The 23,489-nt window shown below is 38.3% G+C and overlaps 1 protein-coding gene across 12 annotated transcripts in view; it reads right to left on the bottom strand.

Moving 5' to 3' along the window:
- SYNE1 (spectrin repeat containing nuclear envelope protein 1) overlaps positions 1–23,489 on the bottom strand; it is a 479,589-nt gene that overhangs the window by 287,244 nt on the left and 168,856 nt on the right. For all 12 annotated transcript variants that reach the window (XM_075924462.2, XM_075924463.2, XM_075924461.2 and 9 more), the window contains 8 exons: positions 22,917–23,081; positions 20,284–20,451; positions 17,834–18,010; positions 16,302–16,442; positions 13,869–14,029; positions 10,829–10,979; positions 6,091–6,318; positions 5,421–5,519 (listed from right to left, as the gene is read on the bottom strand). In XM_075924462.2, coding sequence (XP_075780577.2) covers positions 5,421–5,519; positions 6,091–6,318; positions 10,829–10,979; positions 13,869–14,029; positions 16,302–16,442; positions 17,834–18,010; positions 20,284–20,451; positions 22,917–23,081 — 1,290 coding nt within the window. The remainder of the gene's footprint in view (positions 1–5,420; positions 5,520–6,090; positions 6,319–10,828; positions 10,980–13,868; positions 14,030–16,301; positions 16,443–17,833; positions 18,011–20,283; positions 20,452–22,916; positions 23,082–23,489) is intronic.

Here is a 23,489-nt window from a genome sequence, read left to right on the forward strand (position 1 = left end):
TTAGCCTCATTAAAGACTGAAGCAAAGTATTTGTTCAAATACTGGGCCATTCCTAGATTATCCTTAACCTCCACTCCATCCTTAGTAATTAGTGGTCCTACTTCTTTTTTTGTTTTTTTCCTATTTATATGGCTATAAAACCTTTTACTATTGGTTTTAATTCCCTTTGCAAGGTCCAACTCTACCTGACTTTTAGCCTCTCACTTTATCCCTACATGCTCTAACCTCAATAAGATAGCTTTCTTTACTGATCCCTCCCATTTTCCACTCCTTATATGCTTTCTGCTTTTTCTTAATCACCTCTCTGAGATGTTTGCTCATCCAGCTTGGTCTAACACACCTGCCTATACATTTTTTCCCTTTTCTAGGGATACAGGCTTCTGACAATTTCTGCAACTTTAACTTAAAATAATTTCAGACCTCCTCCACTTTAAGATCCATAATTTCTTTAGTCCAATCAACTTCCCTAACGAATGTCCTTAATTTACTAAAGTTAGCCCTTTTGAAATCAAAAACCCTAGTCTCAGATTTATTTTTGTTTATCCTTCCATTTAATTTAAACTGAATTAGCTCATGATCACTCGAGCCAAGGTTGTCTCCTACAACCATTTCATCTATGAGGTCCTCGCTACTCACCAAAATCAAATCTAAAACAGCATCCCCCCTTGTTGGTTCAGCAACTACTTGATGAAGGAATTCATCAGCTATCACATATAGGAAAATCTGAGCCCTATTATTATTACTAGCACTTGTTCTCCACTCTATATCTGGAAAGTTGAAATCTCCCACAATTACGCAGTTTCCATGAGTATTTACTTCATTAAAAACATTAAAGAGGTCTCTATCCATATCCAAATTGGATCCTGGTGGTCTATAACACACCCCAAGCACTATCCCAGGGGAGGATCTGATAGTTTTCTTCCCCAATGTGATTTTTGCCCAAACAGACTCTGTCTTCTCCATTCCATCACTTTTTATTTCTTTACAATCTACCTCATCTTTGATATACAATGCGACTCCACCACCTTTACCCTTATTTCTGTCTTTCCTAAACAGCACATACCCTTCAATACCTGTACTCCAATCATGCCTAGTATTCCACCATGTTTCTGTTATTCCTATAATATCTGGTTTCACTTCCTGGACCAATAGCTCTAGTTCCTCCTTTTTGTTACCTAGGCTCCTCACATTGGTGTACAAACATCTTAATTTTTGCTGTTTGGCCTCATTCACATTCTTTACCCAATTTGGCACAGATGTTATACCTCCAATATGATCTATTAGACTAGTATCCACCCCACCCTTCCTCATGTTCATTCTCCTACCCCCAGCTATATCCTTTCTTACTTCGTTTTCCTCCCTCTCAATGTTAAAATCTGGCATAGAGATTACCTTGGCATCTCCCAACCATCTCCCCCAAATTCCTAGTTTAAAGCTCTCTTAATAAGTTGAGCCAGCCTCCATCCTAGAAGTCTATTTCCCTCCCTACTTAGGTGAAGTCCATCTCTAGAGAACAGTCCTCTGCCTCCCAGTGACCATACATCCCAAAGCGCTCCTTATAGCACCACTGCCTAAGCCATCTATTGATCATCATAATCCTGTCACATCTTTGTTGCCTTTCTCTAGGAACAGGGAGAATTCCACTAAAGATCGCCTCAATTTCCTTGAGCATCCTCCCCAGCCTAGCATAGTCTCCCTTAATTCGTTCCAGCAAGAATCTAGCCGTATCATTTGTTCCTACATGAAGGATGATCAATGGATTCCTTCCTGCTCCCTTAATAATTCTCTTCAACCTCAGTTCCACATCTCGTATCTTAGCACCTGGCAGACAGCACACCCTTCTATTCTCTGGATCAGCTTTGGTTACAGGCCTATCTATTCTTCTCAATAAGGAGTCCCCAATCACATAGACCTACCTTTTCCTAGTGACAGTGAAATTCTCTGGTCTATCTCTAGCTTCCTCTGGCTGCAAGTCCTTACCATTCCTATTTTCCCTTGTAATCCTAATGCTCATTATTGGTGTTGTCTCCATTAAGTCTTCCCCTTTATCTATGGGACTAGCCACTCTTCTCTTCTTCCTTACCCTTCCATCTTCATTATCTACCTGCTGTACCCCTTCTTCATTTTCCAACTCCACATATCTGTTCTTGAGCTCTATTTTTCCTTCACCGACCCATCTTTTCCTCTGCCTGGTCCTCTGAGTCACATGCTTCCACTGTCCATTTTCTTCGCCCAGCAGTCCCCCCTCTGAGGCCCTTGATCCTGCTTCCATCTGCATATCTAAGCTTTCCCCTTTAGCCACATCATGCCTTTGCCCCATCATCTGCTCAAACCCCTTTCTAAACTTGACCAGCGTTTCCACCTGCATCTCCAGTCCTCGGATCTTTTCTTCCATCAGCTCTATCAGGCGGCACTTCATGCAAACAAAACTCCTTTCAGGTACCCCCTCCAGAATCATGTACATACCGCAGCTACCACATCCAATCATCCTTCTTGTGTTCTCTACTACTTGGGCCATGGCCACTAATGCCTTTATGTTTTATCTACTTTCTCACCAAAATCCTATTAGTCCGGTGAACACAAAAACAAACCAAAACACCCTCTCCACAGCAAAAACAAACTCCAAACAAGTCCCAATATCCAAACTCCCACTCAAACTCCCCTGTTTACAGCTGTTTGTTTGGCTCCTGTGCCGCTGCAGCTATCTGTGCCGCTGCCTGACTAGAAGGCTACCTTTATAGGACCCCTAATCAGTGAAGCCCCGCCCCCTAATCAGGGCTCAGCTTCTCTCCCAGCACACTGCCCCTCTAACAGAACTCCCACTCAAACTCCCCTGTTTACAGCTCTGTTTGCTTGGCTCCTGTGCTGCTGCAGCTATCTGTGCCGCTGACTGACTAGAAGGCTACCTTTATAGGACCCCTAATCAGTGAAGCCCCGCCCCCTAATCAGGGCTCAGCTTCTCTCCCAGCACACTGCCCCTCTAACAGAACTCCCACTCAAACTCCCCTGTTTACAGCTCTGTTTGCTTGGCTCCTGTGCCGCTGCAGCTATCTGATTTATTTTAGTAGCTCAAAGCGGATCATTCACGTAGCTGAGGATAGCTATAGAGTGGGGGCACTCAACCATGTCTTGTGTTGACATCGGGTTGGGGGAAGGCATGAGAACAGTTACAGTGGATGTACACAAACTTAGGCAAAGGGAATCCTGCACTAACCAGCTATGCTAGTCTTAGGATTGCCTTGTAATATGCAGCATCAGGAAAGAACTGGGGCTAAAATGTCTACATGGAAACAAAACAGAAATAATAAAAATGATTTTAAAAAGGGAAGGCTGAACCTCCTCCACCCACACATAATCCTAAACTTGTAATAGCAAAGCAATTCTACCAAATGAATAATGAGGTGTGAAAAGGGATGCAATTATAGTACACCATAGAATAATCAGTCTCCAGTGACTATCTTAAAAAGAAACAAGAACAGCACAGAAAGGAATGAAAGATTTTTAAGGCACCTAGGCTACGTCTACACTGGCCCCTTTTCCGGAAGGGGCATGTAAATTTCACTAGTCGTCGTAGGGAAATCCGCGGGGGATTTAAATATCCCCCGCGGCATTTAAATAAAAATGTCCGCCGCTTTTTTCCGGCTTTTAAAAAAGCCGGAAAAGAGCGTCTAGACTGGCCCCGATCCTCCGGAAAAAGTGCCCTTTTCCGGAGGCTCTTATTCTTACTTCAAAGTAAGAATAAGAGCCTCCGGAAAAGGGCACTTTTTCCGGAGGATCGGGGCCAGTCTAGACGCTCTTTTCCGGCTTTTTTAAAAGCCGGAAAAAAGCGGCGGACATTTTTATTTAAATGCCGCGGGGGATATTTAAATCCCCCGCGGATTTCCCTACGATGACTGCTGAAATTTACATGCCCCTTCCGGAAAAGGGGCCAGTGTAGACGTAGCCCTAGTGTATGGCTAAATATCCTACATCCAACAGTAAGTATTTCTCCTTAATCAGATCTGTTGTTGCTACTGTCTACAACTTTTTGCAGTGCAAAGGGCCAGATCATCCTTGCAGATGGCATTTATAAGGAGCTGTCACAGACATCAGTAAAAATGATGCACACATATCTGCAAGGCCATTATGAGCAAAGATTTGTATTTACAGTATTTTCCTTGAGAGAAATAATGATGAATGTATATGTAATGTATAAAAATAGATGCATCCAAAACCTGGAAGAAACTGTCCTGAACTTTGAGCTTTTTTGAAATCTGAATCCAGATCCAAATTTTGAAAATTTTATGTAACTTTAAAATGAACAAACCCAAAACGGAAACTCCCCCAGTGTCCTAGAAGCCAGATATCTGGTTCTAGATCTGAATTTTGTATCTTGAGCTTATGTCTAGTGTGAATAGTCAGTGCTAAATAGAAAATTACACAAAAGAAAATCCATTTCTAATAATAGATTTCTATAGTCCAAGACATTTCTTGAAATTTCTCCATGTGACCAATCACAACTATCTGCATTTCTTATCTTTTATTGATAAAAAAGTTTTTAAAAAATCACAGAGCAGTTTAAATGGTGTCAAGGCTTACTTCCCTCCTTTATCTGCTGCTTCTTGCCGCTAGAGTGAGAAAATCTTCCTAAAAGGGCGTGGAAACGTAGTGACAAATCCTACTTGGTTGTGGGACTGAGCTCTCTGGGGACATGAGCCAATTCTGTGTATTTCCCAAGGAGTCTGCTATGCCACTGATTCCCAAACTTTTGTATACACCACGGACCGGCAAACCCATTCATAAGCTTTTGGTGGACCAGTAACATTTTATTTGTGTATCTGCATATTCATTATGTAAATAATGAATACACAAATATGGAAATAAAAATTTTACTGGTTCGCCAAAATATGTACCCCAGCCCCAGAGCCACTACAAACAGCTGGCTTTAGCTGCGGCAGCCACCCGTCACATGGCAGCTGCCAGAGCTGAAGCCAGCTGCTGTGTGGTGGCTTAGAGACCTGGGGTGTCTCCGAGCCCCGGGCCCCAGAGCCACCACAAACAGTTGGCTTCAGCTATGGCAGCTGCTGGCTATGCACCCTGGAGCAGCCAGCATGGACATGGCCTGGCAGTGTGCTGCAGCCTGGCAGCCAGCAGTTTGCAGCCTGGCACCTGTCCGTGGACCAGCAGTTGGGAACAACTATAGAATGCTGGCAGAAATGTGAAAGCTGTGCCGTTAGGTAGAACCCCACAGAAGAAGGCATGGGAGGGTAGGAGTTGATAGCAGTAACACTGCATGCTCCTTCTGTGGCCCAGTTGCCCTATGGGGTAAATGAGTCCCTCAGCTGTAAGTCATTTCTGTTTTCTGTCAGAAGGGCATTACAACAGAGATTCCCTCATTTTTAAAATAAATATAAAGCGGTAATTACTGAGCATGTTTTTACCATATGATCTTGAAGCACTTTGTAAGTATCTGCTGATGAAAAACATGAAGTAAGAGGCTCAGCCAGTTTAGCTTCAAATCTAGACACAGCTTTCTGCACCTATGAAATAAAATACAAAACAGAGGTTTTAAAAAAGCTGGAAAAAAAACAAATTAAATGACACAGTTTGAAACTATATGTTGGCTAATAAATTAAGTATTCAGAGCCAACTGATATTTGAGGGCCTGTCTTTGTGAGATACTCTGGGATTCCTGAAGTTAATAGGACTTTAAGGCACTCAGCTGCTCTCAAGAGAGGTGGAAGCACTTTGCAGGACTTGTCTTTTATGCAAACAGTATTAATTCCAGCCTGATACCAAAGATGGATAAGTTCACGTGTCAAGTGTCTAGACCTGACATACTATTGTAGCATCTAGAATTGTTCTGGGTTGTTTTAAAGACATGGAACTCTGTATGCTTCTATATTATTTCTCAATGTAATTACCTTTTAAATCATTTTAAACAAAATTTACCAGAGGAGAATTAAAAAACATTAACTAAAAATAGACCTTATTTCAATTTCTTGTATAATAAATATGGTATGGCATGTGTAATTTTAGGGTTCTACTGGGAAACTATAAACTTTCTATGAATAGTCCATGAATAGTCTATTAAGAATTTGCAATGTCTACCTGTTCGAGACTTTCTTCATACTTCTGCTGCTGTGATGCGTTCCCAGTTATTATTCCTTCCAGACAGTGTGCATGATCTCTAAGCTCTTCCCAGTACCTTCTGATCTGTGTTAACTTGGCTCTAATATGTGCAGATTCTCCAGAAGTGACAAACTGAGAAAAAGACTGAGATTCCTCTTCTAGGCTTGGGATTCCATTTATTTTACCATCTATTTCTTTACTAATAACCTAAAACATAAAGTAATAAAAAATCAGCAGCCACAATAGATTTCTCAGTTGATCAGAATAATCCCTTTCTATTTTCTGATCACTGGTGTTTATAATAGCCACAGTAATTTTCTTACAAATGTATGTTCTGGAAGAAGGAAAGGACAATTTAGAGATCGCCCCATACATCTGTTTATAAAAATCTTTATTATATTATCTAAGATTCTTTTCCTTCTTTGGATTTAATGTCGGAAAGCTGATTTTTAAAAGCTGATTTTCTATGAAAATCAGCTAAAGTAGACAAAATGAAATGGACTTTAGCATAATGATGATATGTGGAATTTTCTACCTCCTGGAATTGGTTGAATAATTCTGATTGGGATTCAATAAGGAAAAATAAACATAACTAAGTCACCAAAGGACATTTGAAATTAGGCTTGACAAATAAAATTAGTAAATGTACAATGAAAAATAAACATATTGACCAGGAGATGGACAATAATCTAGTATGAATAGGATTTAACAGTTTGCAAGCATGTGTGTTAGAGTGTAAATAAGAGCATTTTACAAATTGGAAAAAAAGAATTTATGATCTAAAAGAATGAATCAGATTAGAAATTTAACTAAGATAATTCTGCCTCTCAAGCACAGGATTAAATCAAGAGCCAGATTGGCGGTCCAAACAACATTCTCCTCTGGACCATATTGATACTTGCCTTAGATCATTAAACATAGCTCTGAGATAATCTATCATTAGCTTTTGTTTTCATCTTCTACTTTGAAGGTAGGTGCTAGTTGATCTTGGTGTATCCTATTTTATCTGTTTCTATGCATATTTTAATTAGCAATGAAGGAGAAGCATGAGACCTTCACACAAGTTGGAAACTTGTAGCACCTATGCATTTGTATTCATTAAACATCTGTGCACATGGAAAGGAAGAATGTTCACTTCAGCCCATGTGGCATGCTCATGAAGCTTTTTGTCAGAACTGTCAAGTAATGGGGAGACACATAAACCCTCTTGTACTGATTTGGAGAAATGCTCAATCATCCTCAAAAATGTATATGAAAAGGGTTATGTGACTGGCAAAATTCCAAGATTGACATGAAACTGTACCATTCCAGGCACAAGATCTACTGAACTAGTGTAATCATGCTGACAACAAAAACACTAATTATATTTTACTTACTATTCAAAAATAATTACTCAACTTGCAGTGAAAAGAATTTTGCAAGGTAAGCGTCTAGAGCAGCAAAGTTATATAGTATAGTTAAAATGCACTGTTCTAAATCAGCAAAAGCGACGAGGAGTCCTGTGGCACCTTATAGACTAACTGAAGTGTAGGAGCATAAGCTTTCGTGGGCAAAGACCCACTTCGTCAGATGCAGGACTCCTCGTCGCTTTTGCAGATTCAGACTAACACGGCTACCCCTCTGATACTTGTTCTAAATCAGCAATTATAAAGTCTATGTGCGATGCTTTGAATGAATTTTGATGATAAAATCACTTTTTTTTGCATGAGAATAGAGTGTTAATGAAAGGTACTAGATTGACAGCACTGTAGTTGCAATCCTGACTCAAAAGAACAGGAATAAGTTAGGTGGTGCAAATTTGTACCTACGGGGTCCTTTATCACCTAAGAGGTGGTGGATAACTGAGTCTGACAAGAGCGATAAAATTTAGTGATAACTGTAAAAGTAATTTCTGTGGATCTCTGCCCACTAGGAATTAGAGTAAAATCTCTTAGGCTATGTTTACACTACCAACTTATTACAAAATAACTGATTTTGAAATAATAAGTTCTGAAATAACTATTTCAAAATAAGCTGATTCCTCTTCGCAAGCAGGAGTTGTTATTTTGAAAAACAGGCTTGGTAGTGTGGATACTTGCCTTTTTTATTCAAAATGTAGAAGAATGTATTTTATGCTAATTCACTCAAATGCTTAGCTGTCAATTTAAAGTAATTTTCAGTCTGATAACTGACATTTAATTGAAGAGTTATATTCAGTTCTCATACACTTATACTGGAATGGAATGTAGTCATCGCTAATCTGTTCAAGCATAGCATGCAAATATCATTAAGTATCACTTCTCCCATCAGATCTGCATGGATGAACCTGTATGTATTTGCATAAATCAGTTACATTTCATGTAAAAGAACCTATTCAGGGACACACTTTCTAAATTATAACATAATGTTATGTCTCAGAGGAGTAGCCCTATTAGTCTGTATTTGCAAAAACAACAAGGAGTCCTGTGGCATTTTAGGGACTAAGAGATTTATTAGGGCATATGATTTTGTGGGTAAAAATGACCCATGCAACCTTATACCTTAATCAATATGTTAGAGGCCCAGGACTCCTCATTGTTTTCATAATAGAAAAACTTAAAAAGCAATTAATAGTCTAGCAGCACCTTAAAGCCTAACAAAACATGTAGATGGTATCATGAGCTTTCAAGGGTACAACCAACTTCTTCAGATGAATGGAGTATTAAAAATCCAGTTCCAAATAAATAGGGGATGGGGTAGGTTTGATTGGTTAAGACAGTGCTTCTCAACGTGGACCATATGGCTCCCCAGGGGGCCACACCTTACTTCTAGGAGGCCACATGGAAAAAAACCAGAACATTAGGGGGCCACAGTAAGTTTCTGAGGGGGCCACCCAAACTTAACTGTCAGGCATATGATGAATGAGGCTCAGAAAGGGGTCATGAGCAAGAAAAGTTGAGAAACACTGGGTTAAGACATTAGATGTGGAGGTAGCATCCTAGCTATGTAATGTCTTTATTCATACCTTTGTGATGGCTCCCAAACTTGTACATTAAATTAAGGTCCAACATTTCCCTGTGTATTTGGCTTTGGAATTCGCCTGAAACAACATGGTGACTTGGAGATCTATTAATGAGTGCCAGGACACAGAAACCTGTTGGAGAACAGTTTAACCAGCCCGGGCACTCATTAATGGATCTCCCATTAATGGATCTCCAAGTCACCATGATGTTTCAGGCCAATTCCACAAGCCAAATACACAGGGAAGTATTGGAACTTGACTTCATTTACAGGTTTGGGAGCCATCACAAAGGAATGAATAAAGACATTACCTGGCTAGCACTCTACTTTCCATATCCAAATGTCTTAACCAACCAAACAATGGGTACTTAAGAACAATTTGCACCTTCTCTAGGAGCTTCTTGTAACATGAACACTCTAATTCACTCTTTTTTCCCTCCCCACCCCATCCTCTATTTATTTTGGAACTGCACTTTTAATACTCCATTCATCTGAAGAAGTGGGTTGAACCCACAAAAGCTCATGACACTATCTACATGTTTTGTTAGTTTTTATGGTGCAGCTAGACTATTCACTGTTTTCTAAGTTTTTCCAGTAACAGACTAACATGCCTATCCCTCTGAAACTTTTGTATGTTTTTATAATGTAATGTGTAATTCAGATGTGTTCTATTTTCTCCATCAGAGTTATTGAAAATGAAGGTTTTATCCACTGGCTGCTAACAAAAAAGGATGTATGATTTAATGTATGTCTGTGAAAAACACGGAGACATTAATTTTACTGGGAATTTTTTTGACACATTGCTTCAATGACAAGGTAAGAATTCAAGCAGTGTTTTATCTTTCACTGCTACAACCAAGAGATAGGTGATTTCATTTATTTTGCATATGTTAATCTGGTCACAACTTCAGAAATTAATATTCTGTCAAGAAACTCTTCCAGTTAACCAAATCAATATGACTTGGGATCCTTTCAAAATATGTTGCAACTTCCTGCAGCAGCCCGAATGCAAGCTACTGAAGAGTAAAGGGTTCATAGAAAAAACTATGTTTTGGGAACTTTGCACCAATGAACACTTGCAGATTGGGAAGACATAACTATAGTATGTAGCAGCAGTAAGTAAAGTGATCCATGGAACTGGCAGCATATTTGACTAAGTGCAACTTTTAGAGGTATTGTGCACCTCTGACATCATTAAATGAACTAGGAGAAAATGTGTATCTATCATACAGTACAGAGAATTTGGAACTGTAGCAATAAAGGTCTATGGGTGCACAAGCTAGTGAGCACACTAGTTCCTTTATTATTTCAGCATAAAAGACACACAAAACATCAGGTGCTATAAAAGAGGGTGCTATAGCCACTGACGGATGTACATTTTACAATACAAAGGCTTTCTAACTCAGTGAAAACATACCACATGGCTATTTTGTGTAAGCCAGTGAGCTTCATTCAAAAAACCTGCATTCATTAAAATTCTTTAATGTTACATACAGTGAAGGCTATGTATGTATAAATAGTGAGTAACAGAGAAACCCTAACAAAAAAACAGCCTATTTCCTTTAGCTCTTGCAAAAATTGAGCTTGATATTTTTATATACAAAGTGTAACATCTTTACATCATTGTAGTTCTGAAACTCAAGTCTCTCCCTTGCAGTCTCTAGCAAAAAAAACCAACCAAACAAAAAAAAGACAGAAATAGGATTGTAATGGTTAATGTAACATGTGAACCAATCACCTTCATTTGGCTGATTTGCATGTCCAAGGGAGATGATGATGTTTCCAAGGTATCCAGTTCTTTTTCTTTTTCAGTTATCCAGATGGACAGAGCTTCAAAATTACTGACAAAATAATCCCACTTGCTTTTCACCATTTCCATGGTTTTAATACTAAAATTAATCAAATTAAGTAGAGAAAATAAATAGTTTAATATACTAAAATTTTTCTTACAGGGTCTAATTAAAAATACTACTTAACCAAATTATAGGTAGGTTGTATTGTCAAAAGAATGTTTTTAGAGTATGTAAATGTGTATTTTGGACCAAAGTCAGATCAGACTTTGTACAATTCCATTAATCTCAATAGTGTTACACACAATATGAGTAACTATAAAATTTGTCTCACCACCTGTGTACAGAGGAACACATGAAAGCAATAAATGCTAAAGAGAAGCAATCCAGGCAGTATATACAAACAATATTCTGTGAAATATGAACATTATATGGCTGTATCAGATTACTTAAAAAAAAGGATCTGAATTAATTTTTTAGCAGGACTGACTATTTCATTGTCTTATGTGATAAACAACAATCTGCCAGCCAGCAAGCAGCTGCTTGTTTTCCTCGAGCAAAGAGTGAACATTGAGTCAAAGAACAGAAACCTGATGAAGCTTCCACTTGCTCCAAAAAATTTTTTTATCTATAAATGTACATTTTAGACATATTAAACAGGAAGAGATTGTGCTTGATCTTGATTTAGGTCCAAGGCATCACACAAAAAATACCCTTCTCCTTTCTCTCATATGCCTTGCATTGGGTATATCAAAATTAACTTCTTGGCCATAGCTTCTTTTTCTTTCAAAGGGTATGATGGTGCTTATGAAATCAGTACCTGCTTGGTTTGACACTGTCTCCTCTAGTGCCAGCTAGACTAGCTGGTAAACAATGAGCCTGTTACATCTTGGCTATGAGAGGGGCATCTTTTAGCTCATGCAGAGGAGGGTCTTGCATTAAATTCCAGAGGTTCCAGGTTTGATCCCAGCTGATAACTACAAGGGTCTGTCAGCATTACACTGAGATAAGGTGGCAATACGTATCCTAAGTCTGTCATGATGCCAGGAACATGTGAGCTGGAGATTAGAACACAGAAGCCATAGAACATTGTGCAGCTCGTCCGAACTCCACTGGGCTGGGAATCTGATTTCATTACGATTCTTTGGACTTTGCCATATTTTAAGGACATCCCTCAGTGCCCTTTGATGAGCTACAAATCAATCTCCACAGAAGGAATGTTTGTCAGGTTGGTTGTGACACTGACTATGCAGATTTGTTTGCCTTTTTTTTCCTCCTGAAGGATTTCTCATAGAAGAGTAGTATGCGAGACCTGCTGTGTGTAGTGGGACATCTTCAGTTCAGAACATTTCTAATCACTAGCACTGCTACTATTCAGTATACATAAGCCACCCTATGACCATATATGAAAGATATTGACTTTGATGCAAAATACAAGTTTTACAAGTTAATCTGGTTCTAATATCCAGTTACACAGACATGCATGTTTTGCAGAAAGAAGCAACTGTGCAAAGATACACTGTTGTATCATAGTACCACAGACATGTTAAATTACTTCACTTGCAACTCTAGGCTGAACGGGAATATGGTCAAAATCTCTGGCTTTCTTCAAGGCCTTATAAAATGATACCACACTATTAAGCAGAGAAATGAATATATATCATTGGCAGTATGCAGCAACTAAGAGTCTACTGAATCGAAAGATAATGGAAGCCAACATCATGATGATGGGAAAAGTCACACTAGCAAGTTAAGTAGAAAAGGATAGATTATTTGACAATAAATGACAATATCTCACATATTTTAATGAGGAGCGTGTAAAGAATGAAACTGCCAAATACTTGCTATAAAGCTGTTGGTATCAGGATTCACATTGGGAAGAAAAAGTGGATGAACTATAGTCAAATTCTTCCCAAAATTTCAAAATAGACGTATAATGATCAATACTGAAATAGCAACAATGTTGGCATTTGCGCTGTCTTTGGTTAGATAACCACTGAGATAGAAGGACATAATTCTAACTTCTTGGAACTAAGGCAGCATGGAACCGGGATATACTTGGAAGTTTATCTTTACAACCAGCAAATCAGATCCCCAGTTGGATAAATCATTGCAGTTCCACTGAACTAAATGTGGCAACACAGATTGGTACTAGCTGAGGATCTGGTTTAATATGATACAAAGTGCATATGTTTAATGAAAACTTAAAATCTAAAGAAACTGTTCAGACCGAAGCATGGTACAGACAATATCGGTTGACAGTGACTATCAGCTTCACCTATTCTCCAGCTTTCCTAACTGGATTTGATAAGAGTTTCTGGCAATATGTGACTCTATGAACAGAGTTTCACAAGATGTCATTGCCCAAACTGAAATAGTGATAAACTAGTGAACATGTATTATATTTTAACAAACACAAAATGTCACATTCATTTTCAGGGGTTTCTCCATGGATCTTGATTTTTCCATTTATATTTCCATTTTTGCCAGAATTTTGGCAAACCTTTTCTTATTTTCACCAACAGAAACAGCTTATTGAACTACCAGTGAAAATCAAATTGGGGCATTCACTAAGATAGCACTTTTCAACATTCCTGTGGAAAAAGGAGGAAAATGTGAGAGACACGTGGTAATTGTGTTGTTTTTATACTTGGACTGAGGTATTTTTCAGAAGCCTCTAGTACTTGAAGAACATAACTAATGTCCCCTCTTCATAAGATTGAGCCCATGGCTTAGAAATAAAAAATGCTATTGGTTAAATATGCCTGGAATCATTTTAGTTACTTTGTAATATCAAACCACTATTTTCTTTATTGCATAGGTATTTGTGTTCTCAGCAATAGTTAGTACTATTCTCCCAGTTACTACTCAATGGCAAGCTAAAATTTACAGTGTTCTTTGAGACTTAACATGAAATGTTGACAATGTAATGTAAAAATCAGATACATTCTTATGGCAGAGAGGAAATACTAGGACTTAAGAACATACTCTTCTTCAAGGGTAACTTCCACTTTTTTCACTTGTTCCTGGATTGACTTTGCCTGCTGTTGAAGGGATTGCTTGTTCTTTGAGCCTAGCTGTATTTCAGAAGAGTACTTCACAAGATTCTCCGCCTGGGATGCCATGGCTACTGTCTGCTTAGAAAGTTCCTGCAAGGAGGGATCATAATTGTTATTTAAAATGTTTTACATTTCCTGATGCTAAAATTATTGTTTTTTCTTCTTCTGTGCTGAGCAAGGATCTTCCCAAGATTATTAATATTTATTCACAGTAGATGTAAAAACATAGAATCTTTTTATTTCCACACTTTCATTAACAAAAGCTCATTTTAGTTAAGTATTTTGTTCTAATTAAGACAACAAACTATGATAGGACAATGAGAGGTCAATGTACTCAGTTAAAAATCAGTGTCTTGGATGGTCTGTGATAGTTTTATTAATGAAATTGGAGAGGATAGTATGTGTAGGTGATTTTTTTGCATTTAATTATCTTTTAAATGCTATACCCCCTATATATGTGATGGATTTATAGCTTGTTGTAGCTTGTAGCTTGACTTTTGTCTATATTTAGCATTATTTTATTTCATACAAGATCATGATGGATAGCCAGATTGACCAGAGTTAGATACAAATTGGTATCATAGTCAACAGGGAAAGATATAATCACTGCATTTTGCTTTGTCGGCAAAAAGAGGCAGGGGATCTGTCAAGAAAGCAAGCCTTTTTCGATAGATCCTATAAACCTCCTTGCAGGAGGCATAAGGGATCTGTCAAAAAAGGCTTTCTTTCTCAACAGATACCCCTCTAGACTGCCTCTTTTTGCGGACAAAGTGCTGAGTCAGCAAAACGTGGTGGCCATTTTTATGCAAATTAGACACAGGATATTTAAATCCCTGCCTCATTTGCAGTGTTGACCTGCCTAATCTGCATCCCTCTGCTGACAGAGGGATGCAGTCTAGACATTCCCTCAGTAGGAAAGCTCTGAATAAGTTCAATATAGGAAAAGGATAATCCTTTAGATAATATGAATTGTTATGGAGGGAGAGCAGAAAGAAAACAGAAAGAAGGGAACATACAGAGAAAGTACTATTACCCAGCAACATTATTTTGAAATAACTAGTGTTATTTCAAAATAACTTAGTCCGTGTCTACACAACAGGCAGTTATTTCGAAAAAATGTCAAAATATTGTTAAGCTGGAGGACTTCTTACTCTGACTCCTGTAACACCCACTGTACAAGGAGTAAGGGAAGTCAGAGAAAGAGTGCTCTATTTCAAAATAAGTGCTGCGTAGACTCTCCCAATTTTGAAATTAGCTATTTCAAAATAAGCTACACAATTGATGTAACTCAGTTTGCGTAGCTTATTTCAAGTTACCCCTACTGTGTAGTCACACCAAGATAGGAAAAGAATTAACCACTGGTGTTACGCTGAATGTGAGAAAAAATTATCAACCTTATTTGGTCTACTAACTTCAAAAGTACTTGCAATTAAAGGTTACTGCTATGCATGCTGAAGAGAAGAAACACATACCAGATACATGATCTTTTGACAGCATGATAAGGAAGTAAATATATTGGTTCATATCTACCCTTATATTTATAACACTTGGATTGAGTAAAATAATAACGTTCAGCTAATTACTTTACTCTCAAGGGGTATGTCTACACTACCCTCCTAGTTCGAACTAGGAGCGTAATGTAGGCATACCGCACTTGCAAATGAAGCCCGGGATTTGAATTTCCCAGGCTTCATTTGCATAAGCGGGGAGCCGCCATTTTTAAAATCCCGCTGGTTCGAACCCCGTGCAGCGCGGCTACACGGGGCTCGAACTAGGTAGTTCAGACTAGGCTTCCTATTCCGAACTACTGGTACACCCCGTTCCACCTCGAGGTGTACCGGTAGTTTGGAATAGGAAGCCTAGTCCGAACTATCTAGTTCGAGCCCCGTGTAGCCGCGCTGCACGGGGTTCGAACCAGCGGGGTTTTAAAAATGGCGGCTCCCCGCTTATGCAAATGAAGCCCGGGAAATTCAAATCCCGGGCTTCATTTGCAAGTGCGGTATGCCTACATTACCCCGCTAGTTCGAACTAGCGGGGTAGTGCAGACATACCCAAGATATGTACGTCACTGGCAGATATATTTATTTCAATGTAGAAACAATCATTTAACTGCTGAAGGCAATATATTGTCTCCAGACTCATGCAGAGCATCTATAGACATTAATGGGACCTTGAAAGTTGTGTAGCTCAAAAGTTTGTCCTATCCACCAACAGAAACAGATTCAATAAAATATATGACCTCAACTACCTTTGTTTCTCTCATTAATGGAAGAACCATATAGAGATCAAAAGACAACTTTTTGCACTACTTATTAACAAGTAAGACAGAACAGTGTCAAATTCCACTACTCTGTATACATACCTTTGTCTGATCCAGTTCTGATGAGAGGCTCTCCAAACTGCTAAAGCTTAAAATGCGTTCAAGTGCAGAGCTTGCTTGCTTAAGATATTTGACTACTGTTTCTTTGTCTCTTTCAAACTGTTCCCACTTGTTTACTGTGACCTACACAAAATAGGACAACAGAAAAGTGTTTGGATGGAAATTACTGATAGTTAAAGGTTACAAACCTAAATGCAAAATATTACAGACATCCTCCCCTCCGTCCTCCAGCTATGCTGCAGATATATCTATCTAGAAGACAGTTAAGGTGTAGTCATCTAGCACATGTTCTATTCTGTTACACAGAAAAGCACAGCTCTCCTCTCTGGTACATTTCTCTTTGAGTTTTAAGCATATGTCTGAATATACTAAGCCTCACAGCTATATAAGTAAAGGTGGAAGTACCAGATCTTTGCTCAATGTTATCTATAGAAATAGAAAACTGTTTAAAAAACAGAACAGGTAAAATGGTAGTTATATTTAATACCAAGCTGAATAGAGAAAGTTCAGTTTATCTAATGTAAATTTTGGTTAACAAGTGACATTTGATTACTAGCTACTGCAAGTTTGGAGCCTTGTATCATCAGTGAATGTTTCCTTGTAATCTCAAATTTCTGAAATAATCTAGAGCTACTAGTGAGACTTGGCCGAAGGTGGGTCCTTCAAGAAATACCTACTTTGCTTCAACCAATAATTCAAATTAAGAAATTTTCTAATAGCCTTTAATGTCAATCATAACACAGGAAATAACTACGGTACCTTCAAACTTCCAAGCACAGAGATATATCCAATGGCACTATCACCCTTGAACAACAAAAATTTGATGGACAGGTATAGGCTGGCGAACTGAACTCAGGGTTGAGAGGCAGGAAGGACTCAGTAATTTGCTCTGTGATTTGAGACAAGTCAATTCATTTCTTTGTGCCTCTGTTTTTCCATCTGTGAACTCAGGATATTTCATATGGCCGTTTTGAGGTTTAATTGTTTGTGCACTGCTGTGTATATACTAGGTATTATTATTAAATGAAGCCTAAAAATTTTCATTACAGTGAAGTGTCATCCTTCATGAATAAAGGTGCCACACAACCCCCAATTTAAAGCTAATTCATAGGGATTTTGTCTATTAAATGGGAGTCAACATAATCAATTAGGACTGAACAACAAGCTTTTAAACAGTTCCCAAAAATTAGATGTATACTAAAATCGAAAAGGACTCCCACATTTTACTCAAAAAAAGAGAGAAAACTATAAGGATGGATGCATGGGTTCTGTTAGTGAAATTCCCACATAGTGAGTCTCAAATATGAGAAACTGATCACAGATTTGTTAAAAATGTTAAAATGTGGGGCAAACTCAATTCTCATTGCATGGATAGAAAAATAAATTAAAAGACAGGATGCTGACCTGTTACCATTGGAAGAAGTAGCAAGTTGTCAACCCTTTAACTAAATTACATGAAAAAATAGGAAAATTGAATACAGAGGATACTGTAATGTTACCTGCTAAATGCTCACCTGTAATTTTTCTTCCCGTTTCTCCATATTCTGCTGCATGTTTTCTAATGTGCCTTCCAACTTCTGTAAATCTTCTTGCACTGTGCTAGGCAGTCCTCCTTCAATCTGCAGCTGTTTAGCTCGGGCAATCTGCTGTTGCACATCTTGTCTCTTTGCACGTAGCCTCTTTGTCCTTTGCTACAAGCATTCATTCAACAGGATTGATACAGATTTAAATGATTCTCAATTCAGTATTGAAAGCAGGGACATTAGAAACACACCCACAGCTTTCTGTATGTATCCCCTTCATAAAGGGGATAATAGACAAAGGGCTACATTATCTCCTTCCTAGACAGAAGTACCGTTAGAGGGTGAGGACAGATGGAGCAGTAGTGCACTTGTGCAGAAGGCAGCCATAAACCAGCTACAAAGTACTGAATAATGCCTGGCATCTGGCTCATGATGCTTCACTACCCTCTGGCTTCGGAGTACCTTTGGTTGTAGTGTAAACATGGCAGTAGCCCTGCTCCTTCTCTGTGCCATTCATCAGATGCAGAGCAGCACTGAGGGAAGCACACTGTATACCCACAGAGCAAACACAGTGAAAGCCAAAGGTGTGTGCTCCTTTTCATGTCACTAGACACTTTATTCACCTCCTAGAGGTGCAACATAGAACTCACAGCCCAAAGAGAGAGAAGGGAAGACTGGCTTTAAGACACTGTTATGGTGCCCAAATTCTGGGCAGATAAAGGGGCGGTGCAGCCCTTGACATAATTAGAGTGCCTTCGAGGGCTGTCTTATGGGCTGCGGGACTTTCAGAAGTCTCACGCAGCAGCTGCACCCCCTTGCATGTGGGTGCCTCACCCACCTCCAGCCTTGCCTCTGACATGCCCCTTTGCTGGGTTTGTGAAAGAATGCTCAGAAGGCAGCCGGCATCTGTCTGTCTCCATTCTCTTCTAGACAATTTCAGGGCTTTTAAAGATCCCATTTGTACCAATTCTCCCATCTGCTATACGGGGCAAGGACAAGGTGAGAGTTTCACCCATGACTTTTCCTGACTTCTGCAACAAGGATAAACCTGCTGAATTCCTAGGAGCACTGCTCCTCCTTCCGCCTCTCTCATATTGACTTCAATTTGCAGAGTCTTAAAAATGCAGCACATACAGCAACTATAACATGAATATAGTTATTACAAATATGACATGCGCTGAATAGAAACAGAGGTACAATTTAGCATCTTCTAGTTAGAGAACATGGCACATCCAACTGTGAGAAACACCGGTTAATCTACACCATTTACTCCATGCACAAACACTGACAATGATGTGATTCTTTTTTAGGACACCCAAAAGTTACTGTCACACAGTACAGCCGTGTTCTACAGTACATGATAGAACATAACCCCCAACCTTTATTACATTAGTAGACATACTATATGTTATTATGTTTAAAAACACTGGATATATGTAACTGTTGCACAACTGAGATCACTTTTAAGATTAAAACTCACTTTTTCATTCTATTGCCCAGCAATCAGTTTAAATAAGAAACTATTATTGTAATAGCTGAGCACCTGGTTTGGTGAAAATATGACATCTTGCAATGTAAACAGCTTCTTATAGCACTGCGCACCTAGTCAGAAAAAAAAGGACAAATTCTGCCTTCAGTTGCATACAATGGTATAACTGAGGACAGAATCTGGCCTGCAATATTAAAAACATTAATTGTGCAAATTGAAGCATTGGTTTAATTGAACCATTGCAATATAATGTCATTAAACCAAACTATTAATGGAGCTACAAAGTAGTGGAAAAAATGATCCGTGTAAATAATTCTTCCCATTATGCTAACAAAGATCAAATCAGAATCTTAGCCTTTTAAAATACTTAGCCTTTTTAAAAGTACTTGTAATAGTACATCTTGTTAAAAAAATCAAAATTTGGTACCTAAATAAAAATGGCCTCATTTTCAGAGTCTGGAACTCAAGTGAATTCAATGAGAGCTGCAAGTGCTCACATTCACTGAAAATCTGGCTATTTTTAATTTAAAGATGTATACTATGGCATCAAAGTATGAAAATCTTGGCCTCCTTATGCCAAGACAAAGTAATTTCCATAATTATAAACCAATAATATTTAGGCTACTGTTGTTCAGGAGTGTGAAAAAACACACCCCTGAACAACATAGGTTTTTCCAGTATAAGCGCTCATGTACACAGCACTATGTCACTCATGGAGCTGGTTTTATTAAGTCGATGGGAGAGCTCTGTCTCATCAGCATAACGTGGCTACATGAGCACTCTTACAGAGGCACTATGTCCCAATGCTAGAGCTATATTTTATACCTGACATTGTCATATAAAATACACTGCATTACACCACAAGAGAAGCTACACAAACACTCTCTACTTATCAATGACACAAACCACAAATAACAAGTTGATCAAATCTGAGTATGACCAGTTGTCCTACCTGATGATGTAGAAGTAGTTGTTGAGCCTGTAATAAGCTTTCTGTATCTAAGATTTTTTCAGCCTCTAGTTGGGCTTCTTTTGAATTGGTAATTAGTTCTTCTAGGGCACTTTTTACTTCTTCTTTGTATTGGACACAATCCTCAACAGTGCTTAACATCTTCTCAATCTATATTTATGGAAAATATTGATACATGCAATAGCTGAATAGGATTAATTTACATTTGGGGTATTTTTTGTAACACATGATAATTGTAATGCAAAACCCATACACCTGCAGGTCATTTAGGACCCTTCTTTTGCTTTGTATTTATAAAAACTAGCAATGTTCATAGGAAATAAGAATAAGGTAGACATGTTTTAGGCTTATCTGTTTGCCATATCTTTGTAATACTTTATGGGTCATAACTTCATTGGATATAAATTGTCATAACTCCATTTATTTCAGATTATATGTGACAATTTACAGAATTTGAAGATTTCTCTCAGTATATTATTTATACTTCCTATTAGCCTAGCATTCATCAACAATTCCACAATAGTATATTAGCGGAAGAATATACAAATACAAAATGCAAGTTAGTCAGATTTCAGTTTTTAGGAATGTGTGAAATATTTCAGCAATGTTCAGAATCAACAGAACTTCACTATCAATTTGAGGACAACTTAAAGTCAAACCATATTTAGGTTCTGAAAAAGGTTAATAAACATTTCTATTTTTTATTAAATGTTAATCAATCTCTTATTTTCCTTGTTCTTGTTTTTGGGTGAGACAAGAGGTATATACACGTAAATCCCATGTAAAGTTATATTGTGCAGTATGTGAGGCTTAATGAAATCATAACATTATGAACCAACAGTTTTCATAAGATTTCAAGTCCAATTTTCACACCAAGTAAAATTAAATTACATTTGAATAAACACTTGGATCCTGTATAAACCTGGAGCAATTACAATGAAGTTACAAGATCTCTAAATGAGACTGCAGTAAAAGTGGCACTAGAGTCTCCATTCTTAACTTCATCTGCCTCGTAACAAGGAGATACCCAAACTCCTCCTAATCTTCTCTTATAAAAAATATGGAGGAGACTCCATCAGTGACAGGCTTGATTGCCCCTAGATCTAGAATCAAAATTTCTTCAGGATAGTTTGATGCTTCTAATTGTCCATCAGAGCTAAATGGAAATAGAAAAGGGCTGTGAAGAAGCCTGGAGAATATTTGTGTATCTGAAGTTGACTGAGGTCCCTAAACTTAAGTGAGATATCCTGTTTAGTTTGGGAGAGAACTGCTGTGATAAGAAGACAACTTCCTCCTCAGTATCTTCTTCCTCATTAGAGAATGGAGGGACCACAGGTGAAGTGGGGCCAATGAGGTGCCATGTATGCCAGGGAAACATTAGTTGCCAAAAAAATGTGATTCAGTCATTGATGAAACAGGCTAAGCAGCTCTGTTTGCAATAACTCATTAATAACCCCTTTTTCAGGCCCGCAAGTAGTTTTATACAGGTTGAAACTCTCTAGTCTGACATACTCTAATCCGGCAACATCTGTGGTCCAGCATGATTTTAGTTAGGTGGATATCCGCTTATTATGGGTGTGGCCAAGTTTCCCACAGTCCCATAAAGTTTGTTTACAGCCACTAGTCTTGATTCTCAGCATTACGTGCTGTTATTTAGCTCTATTTTACCCCGAATGTCTTCTGAGGACCCAGTAAGCAGCGGAAGTGTTGCTAATGTTGCTAGACTATATTGACATCCCATGGTCTCACAAATTCTCTGGTTCAGCACTGATCAGGTCCCAAGGGTGTGAGACTAGATAAGTTCAACCTGTAGCTTGCTGTCTCTTAGGGCACTTCTACACAGCAGGGCTAAAGCTGAAATAATCTATGCAACTTGAGCTACGTCAATTTCATAGCTTAAGTTGAAATAGCTTATTTCAGCTTTTGGCACAGTCTCCATAGCAGGAAGTCCGAGAAATAGCACTCTTCCTCCAACTTCCCTTACTCCTCGTAAAATGAGGGTTACAGGAGATGGAGTAAGAAGTCCTCCATCTCAACATTATTTGACATTATGTCAAAATAACAGCTTGTAGTGTAGACTAGATGTGAATTATGTTATTTTGGAATAACGTCAGTTAATCCTAAATAACACTGCTGTATAGACATACCCTTAGAGGCCAAAACTTCCAGTGACTTCAGTGATACCAGAATTTGGTTGCAGATCAGCCAGTAAGGATGGTAGGGACTCCAATCACTTTAGAGCCTTACTTTGCCAATCTATTGTTCTGAATCCTGAGACTTCCAAATATTAGTTCCAGGCTGTCAATGTAAAATGCTTGATAGTATTTAATTGTAGAAAACTAGTATTCCATTTTTAGGTAAAAATACCTAAAGCACTGAAGATATTTTGGATTCAGAAATGTTCATCTGAAGCAGAGAAAGATTCAGGAGCCTACTGAGTAGTTCTGTTAATATTGTTGTTTGCTAGACTCAAGGCTTTGTTGCACCTGGGATCTGAATGAATTTGGGTTGCTGTATGCTTCTTGTATAATTAAAAAAAGCACAGCAGGTCACTTACTCTTGTGTAACAATAGTTGATGTCACTACATAGGACGCTGTGAATGGTCATACTATACCTCAGCCAGCAAATGTAGCAGTTCCTTGAAGTCGCTAGAAAGTTTAGATAACTCTTCCTCTTTGTTTCTGGATTCATCCTCAGCAGAAATCTCAGTCAAAACAGCAAGTCTAGATTTCAGCCAGTGAAAATTTTCTCCTTGTTTGCTGACACCATGCCTGATAACCTACAAAGAATCACAAATATACAAGCTTAGAATCAATTAAATATAACAACAAATAATATTCATGGGCAATTTTATATCAATTCTGTGATGAGCAGCACAAAAATATGTGTGTGAGAATTTGTGTATTTTCCTTTGAAGACTGTAGGATAGTATTTTTCTCTAGTTCCCATAGAGTATCTCATGTTCTACTTAGGGTTGAATCCTTCACTCTTTCCACAGCCACTACAGGATTGTCCCCTACTTTGCTGAAGCCTGTTTTTTCCCCTACAGGCTAGTATTAACAACAATCGGTTTCATACAATATCCTGCTTGCATATATCTAAAATAGGATTACATTGCATATTTTAAAGACTATTGGGATTAGCCAAATTAGAAACATTTATTTATGTTTTTATCTGGTTTCAGATA

This window comes from Pelodiscus sinensis, chromosome 3 (assembly GCF_052426305.1).
Source record: "Pelodiscus sinensis isolate ZL-2025 chromosome 3, ASM5242630v1, whole genome shotgun sequence".
NCBI lineage: Eukaryota > Metazoa > Chordata > Testudines > Trionychidae > Pelodiscus > Pelodiscus sinensis.